Here is a 24,325-nt window from a genome sequence, read left to right as displayed (position 1 = left end):
TTTCACAAATTTGCTAGATCTGTTATTGTGACGTAACTTTAGAATTATAATTAAAAGTCCATTAAGTAATCTCAATAAGCAAGACAATACATTATTTGAGTGATTTGGAAAAGAAGCAATTTGAATATAATACTGGCAAGCATGTCTGAGCTGAAATAACGATTCAGGAATTAAAATAAATGCTCTGTGTGGTACCAGACGAGCATTAGGAGTTTAAATGGTTCATTACTGTCATGAGAACATCTTCAAGCTAGATATATTTTGAGCATTTACCAACAAACTATAGATCTAGAGTAATAATGGCATCTGCAGTTTGTCTACCTACATCTGCGTGCATTTAAGAGTGTTGTCTGCGTGTCTTCCTCTCATGGCAACTGTAGTAAGATTGTGAGAAATGTAAATAAAGCACTTGTTTATTTGTGGATAAAACTGGTTTCATGGTCAGGAGACAGAGCCAAGTCATTGATCAAATGCACAGCTGGCTTCCCCTACAGGCAGTACAGCCCACCTCTCCGACAGCCACCGTTCTGGCCTCACCTTCAAAGGCTGCGGCTGTGGCCCGGGAGTGTGAGGAGGAATCTGGTGAAGACTCATGTATTAGAGAGGAAACACAGGCGTTTATGGGGATTAGACATGTCTACACGTTTTCTTTCTTCACATCTCTATGGCAGCTATTCTCTTACTTCCCACATCACTACTACTCACTACTCAATGTGATGTACTACTACTCAGTACTCATTAACATATATGACTTACCAGTATAAACTAAAACAAACTAATCAGGAACCCAATGGCGCAAAGGACCAAATTTAATCTATATGAGTTAATCAAGTGTAAAACAAGAGGACTAATATGACTATAACATGACCAGACCTAAACCCCCTGGAGCAGGACCAAACCAGGATTAAAATGAAAACTCAAGAGTTCCACTAACAGGAGCCCTTCTAACATCAGCTGTGATGAACAACGGTATGTAGATATGGGTATACTGTAACGTTTTACTTTAATCAAAGTAGTGAATACTTATTCCCAGCAATTGCTTTATTATAATTGCAGGTTTTATTTTATTTCAGATATGTTCAGTCATTTTTTCCCATTTTCTCGTACTATTTTGTTTTCGTCAGCAGGCACAGGCCCAAAGGAGTCATCAGTAAAGGCTTTCATGTTGGTTTTCTATTTTTAGGGGCACATTCTACTTCCTTCTTGTGGGAGTGGGACTCTTCACTCCTCTTCCTGCAGCCTTGGGGGTGGGGCTTGAGGCGGCAGGGGCGGGGCTAGGGGCGGCGCTAGGGGCGGCGCTAGGGGCAGTGGGCTGGGTCTTAGGCTGAGGGATCTCAATGGGCAGTTTTGGAGCGATGATGGTCTTGGGAGTCAGAGTTGGTTTGGCCTCGGGGATCTTTTCACCGTGACGGTACACACTGACCTGGAGACAAAAACAAGCAGTCAGTGCATCATATTTCACAAGTATTGGGCTATGCCTTGTCTCTGTATGTCAAGCAGTTTATCAGGCACAGCTGGGGCTTGTCAAAACACATATCTAAACTTAAAGATATGGTCTATACCTGCTCTAATGGGAAAATGCATTGAGTAGAGCACATCGGAAACACACTGCCTGGCCAAAAAGAAAGTCACCACCTGGATTTAACTAAGCAACTAGGTCCTCTCCTCCTGCAGTTGGTCAGGTCTAGGTTCAGCAACAGTCTGTGCTCAAAGAATGAGGTCAGCTGACACCTGAATATACTGAATGACCAGGTTATTCCATCAGTGGATTTTTTCTTCCCTGATGGCACGGGCGTATCCCAAGATGACAATGCCAGGATTCATCGGGCTCAAATTGTGAAAGAGTGGTTCAGGAGCATGAGACATCATTTTCACACATGGATTGTCCACCACAGAGTCCAGACCTTAACCCCACTGAGAATCTTTGAGATGTGCTGGAGAAGGCTTTGTGCAGGGGTCAGACTCTAACATCATCAATGCAACAATCAATCATGCATGTTATACCATATATATTTACTAAAATATTTTCCCGAAATTAATTTTTAGCATAGGCATTTTTGGATAGACATTGTCAAACTTTTTCTCTGAAAAGTTGCAGAGGTCTTTTATTTTGGTATTTTGAATGGTAAAAAGTCTTACAAATGAAGGTCAGACAAAACGTTATAAAGCCTTCCATCAGCTCCATAACAAATATGATTTGCTCTATCTAACTTTTAAGCCCCAATAAAAGGCACACAGGGTCAGAGAAACTCCATGACTTGGAGAAAATCTGCTCTTCTTCAGCTATGACTCTTACCACTATGTCCACGGACTCCCCTCCATATTTGTTCTGGACAATCATGGTGTATCTGCCAGAGTCCTCCATAGAGACACCTTTGATGGTCAGGCTGGCAAACTTCCCCTGATCCAGAGAGACCACGTACTGCAATAAGAGGGTAGAAATAAGACAGAGTTAAGCCTTTTCAACACTGTCACTTAAAATTTTATTAAGAATGCCTCATGCTAGAACTTTCTAACTTTATTAGCGCTGAGTGACAACCCTTTAGTGAAAGCTCCATAGAGTCCATATCATAAACAGATTATTTTGGATATCAGACAAACAACAAAGATAATGGCATCTTCAAAGGAAAAATATTACATTTACATCCACTTCTGCTTGAAGATGTGGCTCTGACTCATAGCCTGTGAGTGGTGCTGCACAGAATACATATACCTCTTAAACTGCCCACTCAAAGCAAAGGTTCTGTGGACAAGTACTTTTTTCCCCAAGTGCCACTTATACCAGGCTTATTTCATTTCTATTAAAAAGAGAGACGCTTTTATTCCATGGAATTAAAACCCTGTGCCCTTGCAAATGCTGTGTTAATAATTTTTGCCTTTTTAATACGTAAGTTTACAAATTGCAGTCATTTACTCATCTGAATGTCAGTGCATTTAAGGAGTCAGGAGTCACTGCTTATTTGCTGATGACAACTAGTGCTGATGACCAGTCACAAAGACCTTACTTAATGTACTTTTCTTTCCTGGAGACAACTCTATGTGTGAAAATATACTCGCGGGTTTTGTATTTTATTACTATTCACCCCAGGATGGAGGAAGAAGGACCTTGGAGTAATGGAAAACCTATCACCAAGGAGTTTTGTATTAGAATTTAGAGAGATTATTAAGGTTAGAGAGTGAATAAGGACGAGGGCAGAGTTGGAATTCCTGCTGGACTGTAGTTTTTAAATACTAAATTTTGAAAGTTGCAAAGAGCTGATGCTGATGATGTGAAAAAGATACTCCGCAGGCAGGTAAGTAGGTCAACAAAGGTAGATTCTGCCTTTACTGATCACTTACACAGATCCTCTTGTGTATATAGGCAGGATTACACCTGAAGCTAAATGAAGATAGATGTTTGAATCTATTAGTTGCTATAACTGGTGTAATCAGTCAAATGAACTTAAAACATGTTTTTATGTGTTCATTAGATTTACAGAAAATTTCACTTAAAAGCGGCTGATATATTTTACATCAAATGTAATATAAAAAGTTCAATACCCAACAGCTTTTAGATGACAGTATATTAGATTTTTATTGATCCAGAAGGAGATCCAGGAAATTGTTCTTTGTAAGAGACTTTCCACAAGGCAAAAAAGAATAAATAAGTGTCACTAAATATAAAGACACAGAGATGAAGGAAATGACACACTTAGGTGTGAGGTATGCACTTACCAGGTAAGAAACCCTTTACTAGTAATGCAACCACCCCCAGCATTAAAGAGCAAGTATGCTCATACACTTGAGAGATGTTAAAAGGCTATTTTGAGTTATGCAGGGAATTTAGCTTTAAATGCATTTTAATCTCCTTGTTAGTTAAATTCACATATCTCATTTAAGATATACGGCACTTTACGTGTGTGCATCTGTATCTGACTCAATGAACTAATGCAACAAGATACAGGACCAAATACGAAATATGCTCTGTTAAAGTTGACAAGTTAATAGAAACAGACTGTTGCAGCTGAGGCTCTTTAATAAGGTGATAAATCATGAAGAAGGAGGGCCGGTCTGATGAAGTGTACAGAGCCGGAGCAGACATGGTCACTATATGTGAGAGCTACAAACGTCCAGTGATTCAAACCAAAACATAAACAGGACATAGACCGTAGAAAGACCATACCTGATCATCGGGCTCCACGTCTGCTCCGTTCTTGAGCCATGAGACCTGAGGCTTGGGGTCACCACACACTGTACATGTTAAACTCAGGGTCTGAAAAGAAAGAAAAGAAATATTAGATAAACCTAATCATGAACATGCAGACAAACAAGATGATTTACCTTCTTCTCCATTATAGTGACAACATCAGGCAGTCCTCCGACCACTTTACCACGGTCTGAAAAGAGAAATCATTCATTTACATATACAACCTTTTTATATCAATCCACTTATTAAACTAAAAGTAAATATCCTAAAGCAGTAGCACAGCAGAAGTGTACTCACTCTTTTCAGCGTAGGCTTCAGCCCTGCAGGATAGAGAGCAAACACAAATCATACACACGGTACCACAAATGCAATGTTTGAGCTTGCTACGTAGATCCCAGCAACATTAAATGTAATTTTTATAACCAGTCTGACAAATGCAGCTAAATTGAAATGCTGGTACAGTATCTGATGATGTAAAAGAAAATCTGGCATGGATTTTGTGTTTTTTTGTTTGTCTGTCAGGTCAAATGGAGTCAGGTTCACAAAAGGCTTGAAGAATGCAACTCTCCTCTTGGGACTCCTGATCATTGATATGGATCCTGAAATCTTTTCCATAAATGTTTCTAATCTTTTTCAACCTTTTGGCCCATGTGGGAGACGTTTAGTGATTGGATTTTAAATTGATGTTTTTAAAATAATTTTGGAGAAAAAAAACATTAGGCCAGTTTTGCTGTGGTGTAATTACTCGGAGGATTAGAATGGATCTGAAGAACCTCTAGCAGCTGGTTATTTTGACTTTTTTTTTTATTTATTTATTTTTTTTAACCAAGAATATGCAGCAGTTTCACAGTAGAGCCCTTGATTAAATTATGGAGAAAAATGATTTACGGATGCTTGAGAAATCAAAATAGTGCATTGCTGTTATTGAAGACTTGAAAATTCAACCAAATTATGCAGAGCTTATTTTTCAGTTGTGTTTTCATCCCGGGAGCATAAATGAAATGGCTGCTTACAAAGGATATGCTCAATACTAGGTCAACAGGGATACTGGGTTAACAGAAGCAGCAGTCTGTGAGCATAAGATCTGTCTAAAAGGTAATTTCAGGCCAAATTCAATTTATGTGGATACAAATACAAGAGAGCATCTGTTTCTAAATAAATTACAACTAAAATAAGGAATGCTGTTACCAGCCTATAAACAGAAAAGGTCTTGGGAAATCATTTCACATTACTTTGAGCTTTCTGTGGCCCGCAGTGCTGAAGCAACACATATTCAAATGGGAAATAAAATGTGATTCATCATTAGCACAAATATTCACACGGCAGGTAAATGAAAACTTTTCTTACTTGAGTTTCTGGAACTCTGCATAGGCTTTCTCATAAGCTGGAAGAAACAAAAGAAAAATGCATTTCACAACTTTTGGCTGTACATTTACATATCCCCCTCAATGAATATGATTTATTTGTTTGGGTTTGTCGAAGGTGGACAACATTTGTTATGACAAGTATAGAAATCCTGGGTGAAGGCAAAACACAAGCTGACAAGTGTACTGAGAGGCAAAACAAAATGCTCTGTACAGCTGAGCCGAGGTGTTCAAAGGAATGACAGTCTCTCATTCAACTCTCCTCTCTTGGGTTTAAAATGGATTTCACCGCAAAAACATTCACCATGGTGCCCCACAATATATGGCTCCTAATCTTTGACTGCGACGTGTACGGATGTCATAAAAATGTTTAAATGATCAAGTTGATACTACATACGCATTACCTTTACTGCACAACAATATCACTCTTGTTCAGTAAAATTCAGTAAATGTCCTCTGTTCCGCATAGTAACAAGTTGCATATAATCAACACTTTACCAAGAGGTGAACATTACACGTCAAGTAAAAGTATTTATGTATTTTTGACCTTATATGCATGAAATGGAGGCTGAATTTTTTAAAATAATTGCACATATATACAGAGAGGTGAAAATTTCTGAACACTCAAGCCTCAAATGCAAGACAAAACAAAATTACTTAAACTCAAATTAAACTGTAACACAACTCGGAATAGGGATATGATCAGCCAACACATTTATGACAAGGTTAAGCGCTCATAAAAATAACATTTATATAATATGTCCCTTTAATGTGTACTAACCTTCACCACTCAAGTCTAGGGTTCTCTTGTGAGACGTTTCAGGGTCCACAATCACAATAGAGTACAGTCCCTTGTCCTTGTCCACTGGTTCAATCACCTAACAACAAACCAAGACTGTTAACGCCACCCAGAGGTGTAAAAAACACAAAATAACTACTTGCATAAAAGTATAAAGAGTGGTAACTTGTTGTTTTAGGCTGCACAAGGTCTTCTAAGATCACTCCAGACTATTTTTAATGGGTCGATCACTTGAATGAAGCTACTTTTTGGTCTTGACTATTTGTAGATAGTAAGAACATATCAAGCCTTTACAAGTATAAATGATGCTTACACGGTGCCTGGTACGATCCTTTATCAAACTAATTAACCTATCACATATCCAAACTTGCTTTTATTCCGTAGAAAATAAAAATCAGTTTGAAGGCTGTTTTATCATTTTAATTAATTCTATTATAGTCCTGCATCACATTGATTAAAGTCCTCCATAAAAAGCTCTGCCTGAGGTCTTTTATTGTCATTTGTTGCTTAATAATTCTCTGTGTATGATCTGCTTGCAAAAAAGGCCTACCTCCATTGTTGCCATCGCAGGGGTTCCGCCGATCACAAATTTCTCATTGTGAGCAAGTTTAGTCTCTCTAAAAAAACAAATAAGAAATGACAGATTTTGCAGGTATGCTCTGTTTAATATGAAAATGGAAAATCATGTTTACATGCTAGTTTGATGCTATGCCTAAGGACACTAATTCTCTCAACGCACAATCTCCCACAAATGAATAAACGGAGGTAATTTACAACAAATAATTAAGGCGTGCGTCCTCAGTTTGCCTTTAATTTCTCTTTTTATTTTTGTGTGTTTTTTGTTCCCTCTCCCTCTGTGTCCCTCCCAACGTGTTTTATAATCTCTTGAGTACAATGGAGAGCTTTAAAGTCCACAAAAATAAGCATCTTTGGAGGAAATGATAGGGATGTAATTTTCACCCCAAAAGAAGCAATTTTACGGCAATAACCAGGATAATGAAAACCCTTGCCAGTGGCCATCACACGTTTTATTATGTGGCTTATTGTTGTTTCCCTTGTCTTTTAAGATAAAAGAAAAGGAAGTGTCTGTGGTTAGCATCCTTAAAGGTGTACTATGTAACTTTTCTGATGGACGGTATGCCACCAGCTTGTGTCCATGGTGTTTATGCTACTGCCTTGTCTAGAATGTTCTACAGTACGACAATAAATGCATCTATTTCCATGTTACAGGATTGTGAAGAAATGACCTTCAAGATCATTTTACCTGACATAAAACACTTGTAATGAAATCAGTGCTTGATGCCATAAATTCCAGACAAACCAAGTCTCTATAGAAAAAAGCATGTGGCATACCCTCAAATGGTGAAGTTACATTGTAGACCTTTAAAAGAAACCTCATCTAATTGTTGAGCATTCGTATTATTTGCTCGTGAACTAAATGGGCTGATTTTGGAGCGACTCGTGCTTACCCGTGGTACCAGGTGATGCTCATCTCGGACGTGTAGTACTTCATGTGGCATTGCAGCTGGATACCTGTGGCCGTGCAGTTAATCACAAGCTCTGCGGCACTGGCTCCTACAAGAGGCAATTGAGGTCACACGGGTCGTTCAGGGCGCTCTTGACATCAGCGTTATACATATATTCGATCTGCTGCCGGGAAGCTATGAAGTCTTTTATCAGCTCAGAGTAGTAAAGAGGTAAGCAATTCTCCTCAGTACCGCCAAAGGTACAGATGGAACCTTTTTAATCTATCAGATCCAATACCAGTAAATGAAACAACTAATAGTATCTTCTGAGGTGACTCACTCAGTAGCAATCATAAAGATTACTGTGGCTATTTCAGCTTCAATATCAACCACAACTTCTTTATTAAACACAACAACACAATAACAATAGAAATCAGTTCAGAGAGAGACAGAGAATAGTTGTGTTTTTGCTTGATAGATGTGGTGGTTGGTCAGTTGCTCAGTGTTTAAGTAAATGTATGTCATTGTAAGACTTTCCATTCAAATAGAGACGTCACAATATCCAATTTTAGTACAGTATTACTATTTTTGTGAGAAGAAACTCTTGATTCTTGATACTATAATTATTCATAGTTATTAACACCGGCAAAGTCAAAGCTTTAATTTTCTTTCAATCACATTTTGTAATAGCCCGCCTCTGCTCATAGCTTTTTGGATGAAGTTGATGTGAGATATACAGCCAGATAAAAAGTAATTTAGATATAAGATTAAATTATGTGTAGACTGAAATCAAATGACAGGCTTCTGAAATTGTCAATTATGTTATTTTCCTAGTCATAGAATTATGATGTGACCTGAATAATCATAGTTATCGATTAATCAAATATCTTGACACCCCTATTCTAATTTTACACTTCAAGATCATATTTAGTTTAAACCCCATCTTCAACCAGTGTGTTGCCATGTCCCCTTGTTTAAGAGTGAATAAGTGTGTTTGTGTGTGTTTCGTAGTGGTAACTGGAGGCCAATGGAATAAATGCATTACAGTGAGTGAATGTACAAGTTAATGGTCCTATATTACACAAAATGGATTCTTGTGAGCTTTAAACCATGTCATAATGCTGTGACCTCGACAAAACATACCCGGAGTTGTTTTTTCATTCACACATGTTTGAGTAATCCTTTATTATTAGTCTGTCTCGATCTCCTAAGCTCAAAATGCTCTGTTCCACCTTGTGATGTCAGCTACCTTTTACCTTTAGTTCAGCAGAGATTGACAATTCCAGGGCTGAAATCATCCAAATTATTCTAATAAAGAGAGGGCATGGAGTTTAAAAACACAGTGGAGCACTTCCTGTATTACATCATGACATCACAAGGTGGAACAGAGTGTTTTCCATTTGAGAGCTAGTCTAAATGTGCAGGGTTTGTTTGTTAAGCATGTGTGAATGAAACAAAACACAACTTCATGTATGTGTTTGATGAGGAAACAACATAACATAGGTCAGAAAATAGTGTAATACGGGCCCTTTAATATGTCATAATGTTACATAATGTTCCATGACTTTGACGATTCGTTTCTATGATCCCCATGTTACAAAAAAAGTGTCAAATGTTGAGTCATTCAAAACATTAAGCAGGTCTAATATGTCATGATTTGTGTCTCGTATCTCTTGCTTGTAAAGTGCAGTTCATATGCATGTTCATCTTGTAGCATTACCATGGTTCCCTAACATCCCTGTAATGAACTGCGCTCTCCTCTGCATCCTCGGCTGTAACTGTCGCTGCCAAGCTGTCAAGTGACAATCTCTTAAAATAGGAGTAAGATGCTCCTCCACACCGTCACTATGACAGCAGTGGCAGAGGAATTTTAACATGATTTCACCACACGGTGCTGTGATGGCCAAATGCCTCTGCCTGCCTCTGAAGTCAATGTGCAGACCAGGCTGGAATAGAAATACAAGCCTGTAGTACATCCTCAAAATCTCACACTGTTAAATTTAGATGTTTTGCTTGGGCTATTGATAATGACAATGTTTGGCACAGTACTCAAAATCAATGTGTGTTAGTGAGCTAATAATATGACATGTATTGTATCTCGCATGTGGGCGTGAGTGGGTTTGACACCTACCTGCCAGCTGGCTGATCTTGTTTATGGCATCCTCAAACACTGGAATAGAATAGAACAGACAGGGGGTCAAGAAAGAACGCCCTCCAGTGGCAGCTTAAAAAGCCAACCGGGAGGTGAACTTTTAATTAAACCCTACAGTGCATTAAGGATTTGTTTGCAGTTGCTCTGCTAACATTGTACTAACCAATTTATGCAAATGGATTTTTTTTCTATTTTCTGCCTTAAACAAAATGGTGTCTTGATCTGTGTTTGCTGGTTAATCTCCCTCTTATGGATTGATTAAATAGTCCTGATATAGAAGTTGATCTGAAGAGGATTATAACACATGCAGAGCTTATGGAGGGACATTCACTCTGGGAAATTAAAATGGATTTCCTCTTGAGTAAATACTGTCATGCAGAGGCCACACTCTCACAAAAGTCCTTAAAAGTTCTAACCTTTTTAAATCACTTGTGTTGATTTTGAGTTTACCTTTTCCAGAGACATCAATTTGGCTCATATCTTTTCCTCTGTCATCACTGATGGTGGCTTTGTAAATGCCTGTTGTCTTCAGAGAAAACTGAAAGAAGATATTAATAGCACTTACATAAAAGGAAACGCATACAGTTATAGAGCTAACGTTATTATCGGAACAAATACATTTATGCAGTACTATACATGGAAAGAGCCATTACCAGTTTGATGGGGAGTTTGCAGACACCTGATCCCAGATCGGGTTTAACATCAGGGATAATCTCTGTGTCTTCTTTGTACCAGTGGAACTCAGATTCCTTCTTCAGATTAGCAACCTGCATATTAGAAAAAAATATATATTAAGAACATTACAGGGAGTTATCTTATATTTGATTATTACTATTAATTTTATATATATTATTTTTTATATATTTTATATACATATATATATTATAACTATTAATATTGTTTAATAATTGTATTTAATGTCTACATGAAATAAACCACTTCAGCATCCATGAACTCAAGTAAAAGATCAATATGTATTATATATATTGGATGGAATATAAAGAAATGGTGTGTCAGTCTTCAGTATAAACATTTTAACAGCATTTTTCTTCAGCTTTAAAATACATTTAGTTGGATAAATAAATATGGTTGTACAAATCTACATGTGTTTGTATTCTTAATATGGTACAATATTTCAGTTGTACTATGTGTACCTTGCAGACCAGAGTTACAGAGCAGTCTTCTCCAACCTGCAGTGACAGAAACTCACTGAAGTGGGGTCCTGTGGGGAATAAAACAGCAGCACTGTGAGCCTAAAACATCATTATCCACCTACTTTGATTGCATTAGCTTTACTCTCTCTGCATCCTGATCCCTTTTACACCACATGTTTATGGTATTCAAGCTTTAACTCCTGACTGATTTCTCCTTCTTCAACATTAGCTGCACCACTTGTCTCTCAGGAAATACCCGATCAGTCAACTTGCCTCATGTGTTGTAAAGTAAATCTCATATAAATTAAAAGCAATGATGTGCTGCTTACCCTCCTTGACTCTGATGTACTCTCTCCTCTGGTAGTCAGCCTCAGCCAGCGCTGCCTTGAAAGCTGCACACACATAAAGATGCACATAAACACTGAATAATTAGGAGATCAAAGTGCTGTCAGGGCTCCCTATATATTCTTTTAGTGAATTATCAAGCTAATTCATTCAAAGGATGAGAACATAATCATAATTTATAAATGCACTCATCTACATTTTGGAATCAACTTGTCTTTAAGTTGCATACATTTCCATATCATTAAAAACCTTGCAGTAAAGTGTAGTGTACCGTAAGTGGTGTATTTTTTAAACAGTTGTTTGTGTATTTAGAAAGTGCTGCTAGTATTTATGAATATACTTAGTTATAATTGTGAATTTTATGCAGCAATGTGTCTCTATTAAAGTGACTCACTCTGAGTCCAAACAAAAGGATGCGTCGGGTCCAAGTTGAAACCAAAGGTGCATTATGTAATTCTTCTTCACTGCCTGCTTGTCTCCATGGATGTGTTCTATCATAACCAATTACAGGCTTTGCCAAAACATGCATTACTACATACTGTGAGCAGAATTGGTGGTATTACCTGCTTTTTAGACAAACATTTTAGACAAACAACAACTACTCAGTGGAGACAAGCTGATGTCAGACCCTCACCACAAAAGACACCTGGCATGTGCATCATTAAAGTAAAATCAAATGCAAAAAAACCAAAAATCAAACCATATTTTAACCAAATAGGGTTCAAATAAAGCGTCCAGATTAAAAAAAAAAAAATATATATATATATATATATATATATATATACCGGTATATATATGAATAAAAGGCTTTTTTTTCTTTTTTACCATTCTGATTTAATAATATCTTTTGGTATGTGTTTTAGAGTCGGTATAGTCCAAACAACAATTACAAAAATATCAAAATATGATTACAATTATTTATTAATTCATTCTTAATTATTAAATTATTAAATAAGTAATTTGGGCTAATATTTATCCAAAACCAGATCAATTACTCTTGACAAGCCCTATGTCTCCCCTTCATTTTACTGTCTGTAGTTCATAAAGTACAGATGCATTGTGACGTGTCCGTACATACCGTCTCCAATCAGGACCAGAGAGCTCTGTGCTTTGCCGCCGCCGTCTGTGATTTGACAGGTGAATGTGCCTTCATTGTCCTCAGTGAAATGATCCATGATGAACTCGATCACACCTGTGGCCACATCATGACCCATCTTGTTCGGCTGGAGACAGAAGAGAAATGCAGAGATAAATTATACTTTTCTTTACAGTAACTGAAGCACTAAACGATAAGAGTTCTTTGAGAAGAGATGCACTTATATGCAAAGGTTAAATAGGTCATCACTGATCCATCTCTGTAATGTGTAGATTTATCTTTAATGTATAGTTTTGGTTTTATCTTTTTGTTCTTATGCATCTTACACTGGCTCCAGACAGTTCCTTGTTGTTAGCGAAGAATTTGTAGGTGACATTGGATGAAATCTCCTCAGCCTGCAGCCAGAACCTCATTCGGCCTCTCTCCAGAATCTTGTAGTCCAACTCGGTCTTCAGCGGGATGACTAGAGCACAAGAAGGTCACAAGGTAATTACATTGTTGACTGATTATTTATTAAAGCACTTAGAGATGAGAGGAGAAGTGTGACGTGATGTGAAAGAACAGAGGGGCTGAATAGTAGCCAGGCAGGTGATGCAAAAGTAGGTAAGACTTTTTGTGGATCAAATGAAATGAAAATATTGAAAGGTTCAAAGGCACTAAGAACAAAGAATAGTGATGGCATAGAAAAACAGAAATGTGGAAATAAAAGGAGAAAGAAAGAAGCATATTAAAGCAGTAATGCACAGAAAGCATAGTACAAGAATGAAGATTAGGATAGACAAAGACAGATAATATAAGAGATTGAACCTACTTGGGTGTCTGATATCGTAGCTCAGTGCCAGCATCTTGGCCAACTCTGAAAGAAAAAGAGAAAGAGGTTCCATTCAGCCAAGAGCAAAAACAAGTAATTAAAATGGAGCTTACTCTTTATATGCAGACTTTAACACTGATTTAGGATGGGGGAGCAGATATATTAAGGCCATTTGGAGGGGAAAAGTTAGCACTGGAATTAAAATTGTACGAGATAGAGAAATAAAAGACTAAAGTAAACAACCACAGGGGAGAGGACAAAGTCTTCTATGCTCCAAAACAATAGTTATGGAAAAAACAAAGCAGTTCAACAAATGCACTGTGTGTCACTTTGAGAGACTTCACTCGCAAGTTTAATAAATAAAGGCACAAAGACTGGCAATTTATGAGCAGGTCTAAATTAAAGTATAAAACTCTAGGCTAAATGCAACCATTTTACATCTTTCACAGTCGCATCATATAGCCTAGTGGGCAATGGTGCAACAGTAAGAAAAGAGCATTGCACCAGTCTTCTGTGATGCACAAAAACACTTGCAGAAATAATGTGTTTCATCTGATGTGAACTGTGTGTGGCTGTTACACTTTCCTTTTTGAAATGAATTGAGTGTCAGCATAAGATGCTATATTTTCCTGGGGGTTTGGTATTTGGGGCTTTGTCGTTTTGCAGATTTAAGCATTTTAGTAAAGATGTGTATATTGCAAGTCTTTTATTCTAGTGGAATACATCGCATAATGCCTTTTTAAAATAGATTAGAATATATTTATAGTATTCACTATGTGTTCAGCCATACCTTCCGCTGAAATTGAATAGCTGGAGGAAACTCCATCAGTATTGGTGACACTGACACTGTATGTGCCAAAGTCCTCTTTGTCGGCACTGGTAAAGACAAGTTTAGACCTGTGGGCAGAGACAGTGAGTCTGAGACGGACTGTACTTAGACAGAATAATAATGTGTGTGGTTGTATATGCTTACTGGTTTCCTTCAGTCTTTATCACTACTCCTTTAGAAAAGTCAGTGATCTCTTTATAATCTTTCTTCCAGATAAACTGAGAGTCGTCCTTCATTTGGCAGGACTCAAAAGACAAAACAATGTCACCAGTCTTCTCATCCACACCGCAGGACACCTCCTGGGCACCTAACAAAGAGTGAGACAAAATGACAGGTTTGAAGTAATTCTTTCTATCAGTTCTAAATATTTAAAATGTACATTATATGTTATTAATGTGATAAGTGGACCTTTCACAGTCTTGGCAGTCACAGGGTCGGAGGGCATTGATGCCATTCCTTTTCCGGCATCATTCACAGCACGGATTCTGAACATGTAATTGGCACCAGCTTCCAAACCTGTCACCTTTCAGTATAGTGTAGAATATAAATAGTAATGAACCTATTATATCTCAGATTTACTTCGAATGATGACAAATGCATTGTAAATGAGTAACAACAGTGGAAATCATGTAAAAAATTGCATTTAGTATTACTATTACAGTATATTTCTATTTTTGTTACTTACTCCTAGTAATTATTCACTTAATCCACTAGATGTCAGTGTTACACAAGCGTGTGCTAGTGTTTCTACAGACCATAGTGGTGCCCTTGAACAAAAGATATTGAAACACTAAGAAAATAACAATATACTATAATAAATACTGATTTAGCATTATAGTTAAGGAGAATAATGTACACTCCTTAAATATAATGATGAAATCATCCCATAATTCTTACTTTCAATTTCAATAAACTAAATGGAAGTTAATAGGATTATCCTCAGACCTTGTGGAAGCGTTGACTGACAGCTGTCTCATTAGCCGTGGTCCAGTCAGAAGAGCCGGTCTTAGCGTACTCAACATGATACCCAGTGATTGGTCCAGAACCAGTATATAAAGGTTTCTTCCACTCAACCACAATCGAATTATCTCTGACTTCACAGAAAGTAAGGTCATAGGCAGGACCTGGCATAGATGAAGAAAGGCAATTTTGTTAAAGATGGATGTACTTCTTATTTGAATGAAGGTCAAACAAAACACAGGTCTATTACGGACCAGGTTCAGGCATATTCCAGGCATCACAGATGATATCAGATGAATGTTTTGAAGCTGGTCCGAGTCCGGCGAGACTGGCAGCATATACCTGGAACTGATAGATTGCTCCTGTGGTCAGGCCCTCCACCTAAAGGAGACAAAACTTCAACTTAACAAAAGAGAGAGAGAAAAAACTGTATGACAAAATGTTACAGTGTTACCTTATAAACTCTTTCTGTCACTGGAGGGATGTGAACCTCTCTCCATACACTTGTCCCACTACGTCTCTTATCTACATAATATTCCTTAACCTTTGACCCTCCAGAGTGAAGGGGCTTCTTCCAGTTCAAAACCACTGAGGTGCCATCACAGTTCAACAGAGCAATGTCATAGGGAGCAGAGGGATGGGCTAAAATACAATAAACACATATGACAATAATGTAAGTACTAACAGTTTGCCATTACTGTGCAGATTATCTAACAAAGCACTAGACTGTTTGGTTCAATAGAAACATCAATAAACACAAAGGACTGACTCAGCGCGGCCTTGACCATAAGTGGGGCAGACTCTTGGGACTCGTCACTCAGTCCCAGCTCATTGATGGCCTGGACACGGAAAACATAGGTCTCTCCGGTCGTCAATCCACTCACCACAAACCTGAATGCCAAGAACATCGCTTTTAATACATGACATATGCACAAAATACAACACTTATCTTATTAAAAACTAACTTGGTGCTCTTGTGTGGTTTGTGGTTGGCAGAGGTCCAGTCTTTAGAGCCTTTTACACACTGGTCAATGTAGTAACCAATCAAATTGTTAGGTTCCTTAGGGGGAGCCCACTGGATAAGCACAGAAGTATCAGTCTCTCTAGTAGCAACCACCTGACCAGGAGCGGATGGCACACCTAAACACAATTACATCATTTTTCACACAGGTTGGCTTTTGAGGTAAATTCAATCCAAATATAAATACCTTTAAGTTCCTGAGTCTGTACAGGTTTGGATGGCTCTGATGGCTCACTCGTGCCATACATATTGGCAGCCAAAGCCCGGAACTGATATTCTTTTCCCTCAGCAAGGTCAAAGACGGCATAACGTGGAGAGCGAATGGGCACCTGAGTGTTCACACGCTGCCAAGCACCACTGCCTGCCATGGACTGGAATAAATCAGGAGATAACAGATGATCCTCACTTAAACTGCTTATTCTGATGGTTCATAAAAATTATTGCGTAATTTGTTAATCGTGTAATTGTAGAGTGAAAAGGTGCAATTTAAGATGACAAGTGGGGATGTAGCAATATTTCACCTTCTCTATGTAGTACCACATGGGAGCTTTGGCAAAATATGGAGGGGCCTTCCAGCTCAGGACAACATAGGTCCTGTCAGTTTCAGAGGCATAGATCCCTGTTGGAGTGGCTGGTGGGTGTCCCTCCTCTACAGAAAAAGCAAAGTTGTCACATTATGCACTGTTTTCTTCAGTAAGCTTATACGTAGGCTACTGTAAGTAATCTCACCTTCATGGTCATCATGGTAAGACACAACATCCAGTTTTCCGCCCAGTTTTTTGGCTGAGCAAGAAAAAAAAAAGATAAAACACAGGCAAAGATAAAAGCTGATAATAGATTGCTTTCATGTTCATGTCTTAATTTCAGAGGAACAGCAGGGGTCTATGTAACTCTATGAGGAATTTACTGTTTTTGGGAGAAATGTCCAAACGAATGGTCCTAAAATGTTGAATTCTATCCTGTTTGAACTTGGCTCCGAAAACGTGTTATATTTTGCTGGCTTAAAGTTATTTCAACTGACTTTGGGGTTTTAATAATGGCATGGAAGTTATTGCGACACAAATGATTTAACTTCCGTTTTTTTATGCTGACAGACTGAAGTTGTATGTGGATAGGCCCAGTAATTATAGATATTAAACATAAAACAAATCTGCAGTCTGATAGCAAATTTTACCACAGAATATTGACTTGTCTTTTAGCTCAATTTTAAAGTTAGCTAGAATGTTTGTTTGTATTTTATAAATTGTTGAAAAATGAGCACAATGCTAACAGTTTACATTAGCGTACATGTGTAAGCCTTGAATAAAGCTTTGATATGTTAATCGAAAAGCGGGAAACAAAATAACACAAACAGCAGCCGGCAGTACATCTCATGATTATTAATGTGGCAATTTTGTAATTGCTTACTTGCCTAATTGCTTCTGTGATATATTCAGTTTATTTAAATCAACACCAAAGTGAGGCATTAAGAAAGGCAGACGTATTAGCTAAGTATTAAGATATAGTGAAACTTACTATGAAGCCTCTCGAATTCGGTGGGGTCCAGGGCGGCAATGGGATCGGACATACGGGATGGTTTGCTGGTGCCATGGGAGTTAATAGCTCTCACTCTGAAGTAGTAGGAGTGTCCTTCAAACAGCCCTGACACTGGGTATTTACAGATCTTAATGGGGTGATCATTGCACTGGGTCCAGTTTTCTGTTCCAACTTCACATCTGAAATACAAAAAGAAATTAACAGCATGCATCAAGAGACAAAATAAAACAGTAATGGCTCATGAAACAGTGGTGGACGCATTACATTCTCTACATAGTCCAAAGAAGATTAAGAAGTAAGGGAGCACGATTACTCCTTATATTCAAAGTATTTTTAACCACAGAAAATAAATGTGATGCATTTAATGGCCCTTAATGACTGTTTGTATCTTCACTGCCTTTTAATAGCACTGTTTTGTATAATTGCACTGTTTTTAGGGTGACTATTTTATCATCTACCAAGGGACTACAAAATAACCTCTTTGGCTAATTCTGGTCCATTTGCAGAAATGTTGATTAATGTACGCTGTCCCAGGTAAATAAACCTGATAAACAAATAAGCAATATTAGCAACTGATGGTTAATGTTGGTTGTAAAGTGCAGCTTGCATAAGTTACAGTAATGTGTGGTTTTTTGAGTATGGGCTTTTAAGGGATACAATAAAAGTAATTAACTCACTTGTCCACAAAGTATCCTATGATTGGGCCCTCAGTAGTGGTGTTAGGAGGTTTCCAGGACACAATCACATAGTCTCTGTTTGCATCATGAATCTTGAGGTCCATAGGAGCCCCAGGGGCATTGGGCATGGGGGGAGGCCCATCTGTAACAAATAATATAAAGACGTTAATTTGACAGGTAGTAGATTAATATAACACATGGACCATGAGTTATGTAAAGTATTTTGTATAAATATTTTCATTTTACCTGCTACAGAGACAAAAGCACTATGTTCAGCAGTTCCTCCTTTGGTAACCATACGCAGGGTATAGAGGCCCTCATCGTCTTTGTACAGGTTGGGGAGGGTCAAAGTAGTCACTCCTCTGCCCGTCTCAATCTTGACCCACTTAGAATCAGTGAGGCGGACATCTTTGAATAAAACACAAAAAAGGGTCATTTATGGCACAATTTTATAGGAGTAATTGATTAAGTAGCAGCTGTCTTTATAGCTTGTCTCATAACCCACTTTTCCAGATTAAAATGAACAATGTACTGCTAATGGTCTATAAAATAATACCCATAACATATTCCAATTTTATCTGTTCACGCCTATGCTTAAAGACTTGCTGAATTGGGACAAGAAGATGAAATTACAAAGACAATGCACCAAGCTATTATTTTAGTATTTATGATTCTATTATCCAAAAGTTACCATCTCTGTACCACTGTGCCTCAGGTTGCAGGTTTGCCAGGTTGGGGCTCAGTGTCATAGTGGCAGTCAGAGTAGCAGACTCCCCCTCAGTAGCAAAAACTGGACCAAATGTCTCCAGAAATGTGATATTGATTTTAGTGAAGGTGATCTGTGGAAGCATTGCAGCTAAATGAGATAATAAACACAGGATTAGAAAATGAAACACAAAACATTGCATCTGGTTGTAATAATTAGGTCTTCTACCAGTGAAGGGCATCCATCCATAAGGGCAGGCCTCCTCCTCTTGTTTGTACCCTGCATCATAACAAACAAAACACAGGTGGTTCAAATTTAGCCCGTGAAATGTTAAATATAACAGAGAGGGTGACAGATGAAAGCAATGAGTACATGGAAGGCCAACGGAATACTCATTACACACTCATGACATTACATACGTACGTGTTAAGGACCATGTGATATAATTGTGTTGATGTAATGATGAACATACGCTCCCAAAATACTACGTGTGGGTATTTGAAATGGACTGCAGTGTGCATGTCCCCAAGATTATTTGTATTTGCCCCAATAAATCTATTAAAATCTCCATTGGCCTTTGTCACATTTACTTGTCAAGTTTACTCATTACTTCTCTGTTTGCGTCTCCTCTGGATGATTTGTACTTTGGATCCACGAAATTAAATTACCTACAAATTTGACTTACTTTTGACAATGACCGAGGCTTGAGTGGAGGCCTGTCCGTGCAGATTGCCAGCCACAGCAGTGTACTGGGCTGTGTCATCAGTTGTACATCTATACAAACACAACAAAACAAAATGTAATGAACAGGCATAAGCCGACTCCACAGATTGCCGTAATTAACTTTGAGCTTGAATAGAATTTAATGTTTAGGACCATTAGCAAATGAATAAAATGATGGAAGACTGGTGCAATCCTTTGTCTAGAAAATAAAATCTGTGCGAGGAATGCTAAACGATGGGTTTGGAGGTAATGAGGATTAGCATTGGCATTGTCGGTGACTACATTGCATCAGACAGCTAAGTGTCTGAATGCGTGAGTGAGGATTGCCAACAGGAATGTCATGATGTAAAAAAATTACCCTTGCATGCTACAGCAGTATTTGTATGTTTAACAATCCTGCAGTAAAGTTAACAAGAGTTTAGTATTACAACAAACCACACAAGCTAACAATTTATCTGGCTGCAGAACTGTTAAAGATTTAAAAGTGACTGTGAGCAAATGAATGTAGGAGTCCTGGAGTATCACATAGCACTGAGGTCAGCTCCCGAACAGCTGAGACTCCTGAGACTGGAGGGGCTCTTAACGGCCCCTCCACAGACAGTCAGCCGACTCTCACACAGGAACTCAACATGAACACTGACACTGGCAAAGCTGGTGAATCTGGTGATCTACCCAATGTAACAGCGTTCAAGTTAGTGATATAAGTTAAATAAGCATACTCGGTGGTGCAATTACTCAAGTAACAGTAAAAAAGTATTTGGGGAAACAAAATTATAAAAGTAATTGAAGGATATACCACAAAAATTTAAAAAATTATTTTTTTTTTTGCAGGAATAGTATGGTATTTTCAAAGGATAGACCACAAAAATGGGCAAAATGAAATTATATCTGCAGGAGCAATGCAAAAAACACATGGTCAACAAGTGGTTTAACATTAGTCACTTGTAAATTTATAGACAGTGGGAAGATTAATCTAAACCTAAAGTACTAGCAAACTGTAGAATGTACTACTCAAGTCAGACTCAAGTGTCATGTCTGAAAACTATTCCAAGAAGCACACATTTCTTTAAAAGTTATTTTAGTTAATGTAACTACCCACCTCTTCCAAAGTCTGTGTGTTATACATTTATGTTACATGTACCTTGGGATTTCCAGTGAGTGCACTCCACCTTTGGACTGAACCAGGTATCTTCCAGACGACAAGTCCAGAGTGACTCCATCTTTGTACCTAAAAAAAGCAAAACAAAGACACATTATCTCACCCTGACCATGATACAGGGAATAATTAGATAAATAATATATAATATATAATATACAAATGTAAACTAACCATTTCACAATGGGAGTGGGGTAGCCCTCCACAGTGCAGAAAATTGTAATGGGGGTGTTTTCAAACACTGTGTGGGATCTGAGTCGGACCAGGAACTGTGGACCCCTGATCATCGGCTCCTCACGCACATACTTGTCCAACATCTTTGACCTCACCTAAATAGATCAATACATACAATTCAGTAAAAGTAAAATTGTAGTAATAAAAGTAAGAACTCTAACGATGAAGTGATGTTTACCACTTCCTGGATGCAAGCTTGTGTTTTGTACTCATATCTGTCCTCCATCGTCTTAGAGCTGAACAGGGACAACACACAGACATTAAGAGTGACACAAAAACAAGAACAACAAAGAAGGAAAAAGACTGACACAAGAAAGATTAGTGAACTGCAACGCTCACAATCCAAGTCTAAAAAGCCAGTCGACACACTCACTGCACTGTGACCCCAACTGAGTAAGAAAGAGCTATGACCAGACCTGCGCAGTTGTTTTTATTTCCAATAAGCTTAGTGTAGTAAATTGTAGAAAAGAGCTTACAAAGCCAATGATGCACGGTTTATGAATCCTCACAAAACCCACTTGGGCAAAATGATGCATTATAGTAAGCCTCTTCATTTGAAAAAGCTGAGATCACATATGCTATTGTTGTAGAGATTTATGGTCTAGGAGGTAGTTTTGCATGCGCCAATTTCTGACTATGACAAATACAAAAGAATTGGCATTGTGGTCCTTCTATTCGCATAAGGATTGGTGTTTATCCGAAATATCTTGTTGGTAACAGCTTCAATTATTGGTGACTAGTCTAAATTCGACTGTGAGTACACTGCAGCAGCTGGACCTTGTTTGAAGCCATCTGTGCACCAAGCCTGTTTCCTGAGCACTGATCACTAAATCTACAAGCATAAGAGCGCATTTTATTCAGGCCTCTAAAGAGGGATTAGAAAAACTGAAATAAATGTAACAAGATGTAAATGTAAAGATTAATGATTTATGGGTTGGTTAGCCACACATATTTTATCTGTAAGTTGTTTGCTCTTTTGTTATTTAGAGGCATCAGTAAAGACACAGGTGAAATGTTTGTATGTGACACACGTGAACTATGAATAAACTTAAAGTCAGTTTAAAAAAGGCTCATATTCAATCAACACCATCACATAAATGCCAAAGCCTAAATCAGCTGCTTCAGTAACAGTAAAGCTCACTACTGTTAAAGAGTTTAGATTAGCAGCTATTTAGTTGTTATTTGCCACAGAGGGTACCTGCTGTACTCCTTAACCACATATTTGCTCTCTTTGTGATGATACGCATGGTCGTAGTATCCAGGTTTGATCCACATCGCCATGTTGACAGAGTGACCTGTTGAACCGCAGCATACATCATACAAGACAAAACAGTACAACTCACACAGACAGGAAACGGTACAAACATAAAGACCTAAACTTGGAATCCAGCTGTAAGGGATACGCACAAACAAAGCAGCTAGACACTGCAATGACAAAATGAGGCTGTATGCAACCAAGATGTCCACCCAGTAAACAGAGATTGTGCTGTCATTTACACACAGACAAAAATTTAAACTAATAATAATAAAAAAGTGATAGCCCAATGTCATATGAACATGTGTTTTGTTTTGTTTTTTTAAATGGATCTCTATATTCATAACTGTGTGTGTCTTAATGTTAGACCATTAATAAGAGCAGTCTAATGATTACTGACACATGATGTAACATGTCATGCATGTTTGTGTGTTTAGGTTACATCATTATGTTCACACATCACTGTTGTATTCTCTTAATTACCCTGTGGTCAACTCATATTTTGTTTTGTGACTATTATGTTTACTGCTACCAGTAGACATGGACGCTACCCAGACCTTAAGATTCTTATATGTGAAGTGTGATCTTTTGGCTTCAGTAGGCAGCTCATATTTTCACAGCACTGAAGCAGCAACACCTCTCCACTTCAACCACACTGTACCAGCAAAGATGCCTACCAAATGACACTCAAGTCATACTGTCAGCAACTGTAAACCACCACACTTCTCTTACCATAACTGTACAAATCCCCGTAATGCAATAAAGTATAAAGACAATTACTATCACCCAATAACAACAAGCCATAGGTCTACTTGAAAACTGCTTAGTTAATCAGATTGAAGAATAAATATGTGTTGACACAGACAGGGAAATACCCGCTGCAGTCATGGGCATAACTTTCAAAACAACTACTTATTATTGCATATATCACTTGACACATTTATTAGGCCCTGTTGTGGGGCCTATAGCTCCCTATCCAATCATTGCACACCTGTTGTAGGTTTAAATACATGCCTTACATCTGACATTTATAATCATCTAATTATATATTATGAATTAATAATGCAAATATGCTTTACTTACCCCGTTAGATCCCCTTAGAGCAACTTCGGCTGTCAGCCTGAATCCACAGGGAGTCAGCCTGAGCCTTGGGCCAGGCCAACGAAACCACCACCCGTCTCCACCGGCCCCCACCTGGTGTTCCTTGAGGCCTTATAAGGTGAGGGAGCTGCCTATATATAACCAGTATCCTTCAAGACTCTCAGCCACCAAATGCAAATGTACTGCAAAAAACAGAGATAATAGATCTACAGATGTGAGGTTTATGTGTGTAATGAACAACCTACATGTGAATCTGTTGCTTTAGATTTATTACAAAACAACACAAAGAAGCTACTTGGGCTATTAAACTAACACTTTGCAACTCTTAAATATCTTCTTAAAGTGGATATTCTCACATATCTTACATGGCATAGTGCATTTTTAGGGTATACAGTAAAATTAGAGTTGATCCCCTGCATTTCCTCTCAAAGCTCCCTGCAGCCTGTCCCAAACTGTGATGTATGCTGAACTTTGGCCAGAGCCTATTTTTAAAAGCAGCTACAGTTACTGCTATTCCTGACGCACTGGAGGGACACCAAAATGATCTGTACAGGAAGATAACAGAAAAGCAGCAGAGAAGGTTTTGTTAGTAGGTTAAAGGAAAAATGGCTATATTGTACATAAAGGAAGTGTAGCGAAACAGGTTAAGATAAGTCATAAACACACATTTTACATGCACTAGGTCAATGGGGTATCACTCAAAAACATAATGGCTATTTTGCTTCAATGCAGTGTCAAAATTACCGCATAATTT

The 24,325-nt window shown here is 38.1% G+C and overlaps 1 protein-coding gene across 1 annotated transcript; it reads right to left on the bottom strand.

Moving 5' to 3' along the window:
• Nucleotides 1-395: 395 nt before the first annotated feature.
• myom2b (myomesin 2b) lies at nt 396-23,657 on the bottom strand. The gene is made up of 39 exons (XM_033988703.2): nt 23,554-23,657; nt 22,414-22,510; nt 21,394-21,451; nt 21,156-21,310; nt 20,967-21,053; nt 19,788-19,876; nt 19,331-19,381; nt 19,088-19,252; nt 18,643-18,804; nt 18,397-18,538; nt 17,699-17,898; nt 16,913-16,966; nt 16,705-16,832; nt 16,371-16,554; nt 16,128-16,302; nt 15,932-16,053; nt 15,617-15,804; nt 15,417-15,543; nt 15,148-15,326; nt 14,611-14,725; nt 14,347-14,509; nt 14,164-14,270; nt 13,374-13,418; nt 12,889-13,025; nt 12,545-12,689; nt 11,451-11,513; nt 11,122-11,189; nt 10,621-10,734; nt 10,418-10,505; nt 9,947-9,985; nt 7,819-7,924; nt 6,900-6,966; nt 6,332-6,428; nt 5,534-5,570; nt 4,484-4,506; nt 4,321-4,376; nt 4,163-4,252; nt 2,297-2,422; nt 396-1,423 (listed from the first exon to the last, which is right to left on the bottom strand). Exons 2-39 carry the CDS (start codon nt 22,494-22,496, stop codon nt 1,193-1,195), a joined length of 4,266 nt encoding a protein of 1,421 aa, XP_033844594.1. The 5' UTR covers nt 22,497-22,510; nt 23,554-23,657; the 3' UTR covers nt 396-1,192.
• Nucleotides 23,658-24,325: the final 668 nt, after the last annotated feature.

The sequence above is a fragment of the Periophthalmus magnuspinnatus genome, chromosome 3 (assembly GCF_009829125.3).
Source record: "Periophthalmus magnuspinnatus isolate fPerMag1 chromosome 3, fPerMag1.2.pri, whole genome shotgun sequence".
In the NCBI taxonomy this organism is placed as follows: Eukaryota; Metazoa; Chordata; class Actinopteri; order Gobiiformes; family Gobiidae; genus Periophthalmus; species Periophthalmus magnuspinnatus.
The sequence above is the reverse complement of the archived record's forward strand: the minus strand, read 5'-3'. Positions and strand labels throughout refer to the sequence as shown.

What these genes read in the sequence shown, in the direction of transcription:
- myom2b (XM_033988703.2), bottom strand. Translation starts at nt 22,496, where the DNA reads ATGGCGATGTGGATCAAACCTGGATACTACGACCATGCGTATCATCAC. An exon ending in TTACCATGATGACCATGAAG is followed by an intron (nt 16,833 to 16,912) that starts GTGAGATTACTT and finishes CTTTTTCTGTAG; the next exon opens with AGGAGGGACACCCACCAGCC. An exon ending in ACGTGGAGCCCGATGATCAG is followed by an intron (nt 2,423 to 4,162) that starts GTATGGTCTTTC and finishes CTCTTATTGCAG; the next exon opens with TACGTGGTCTCTCTGGATCA.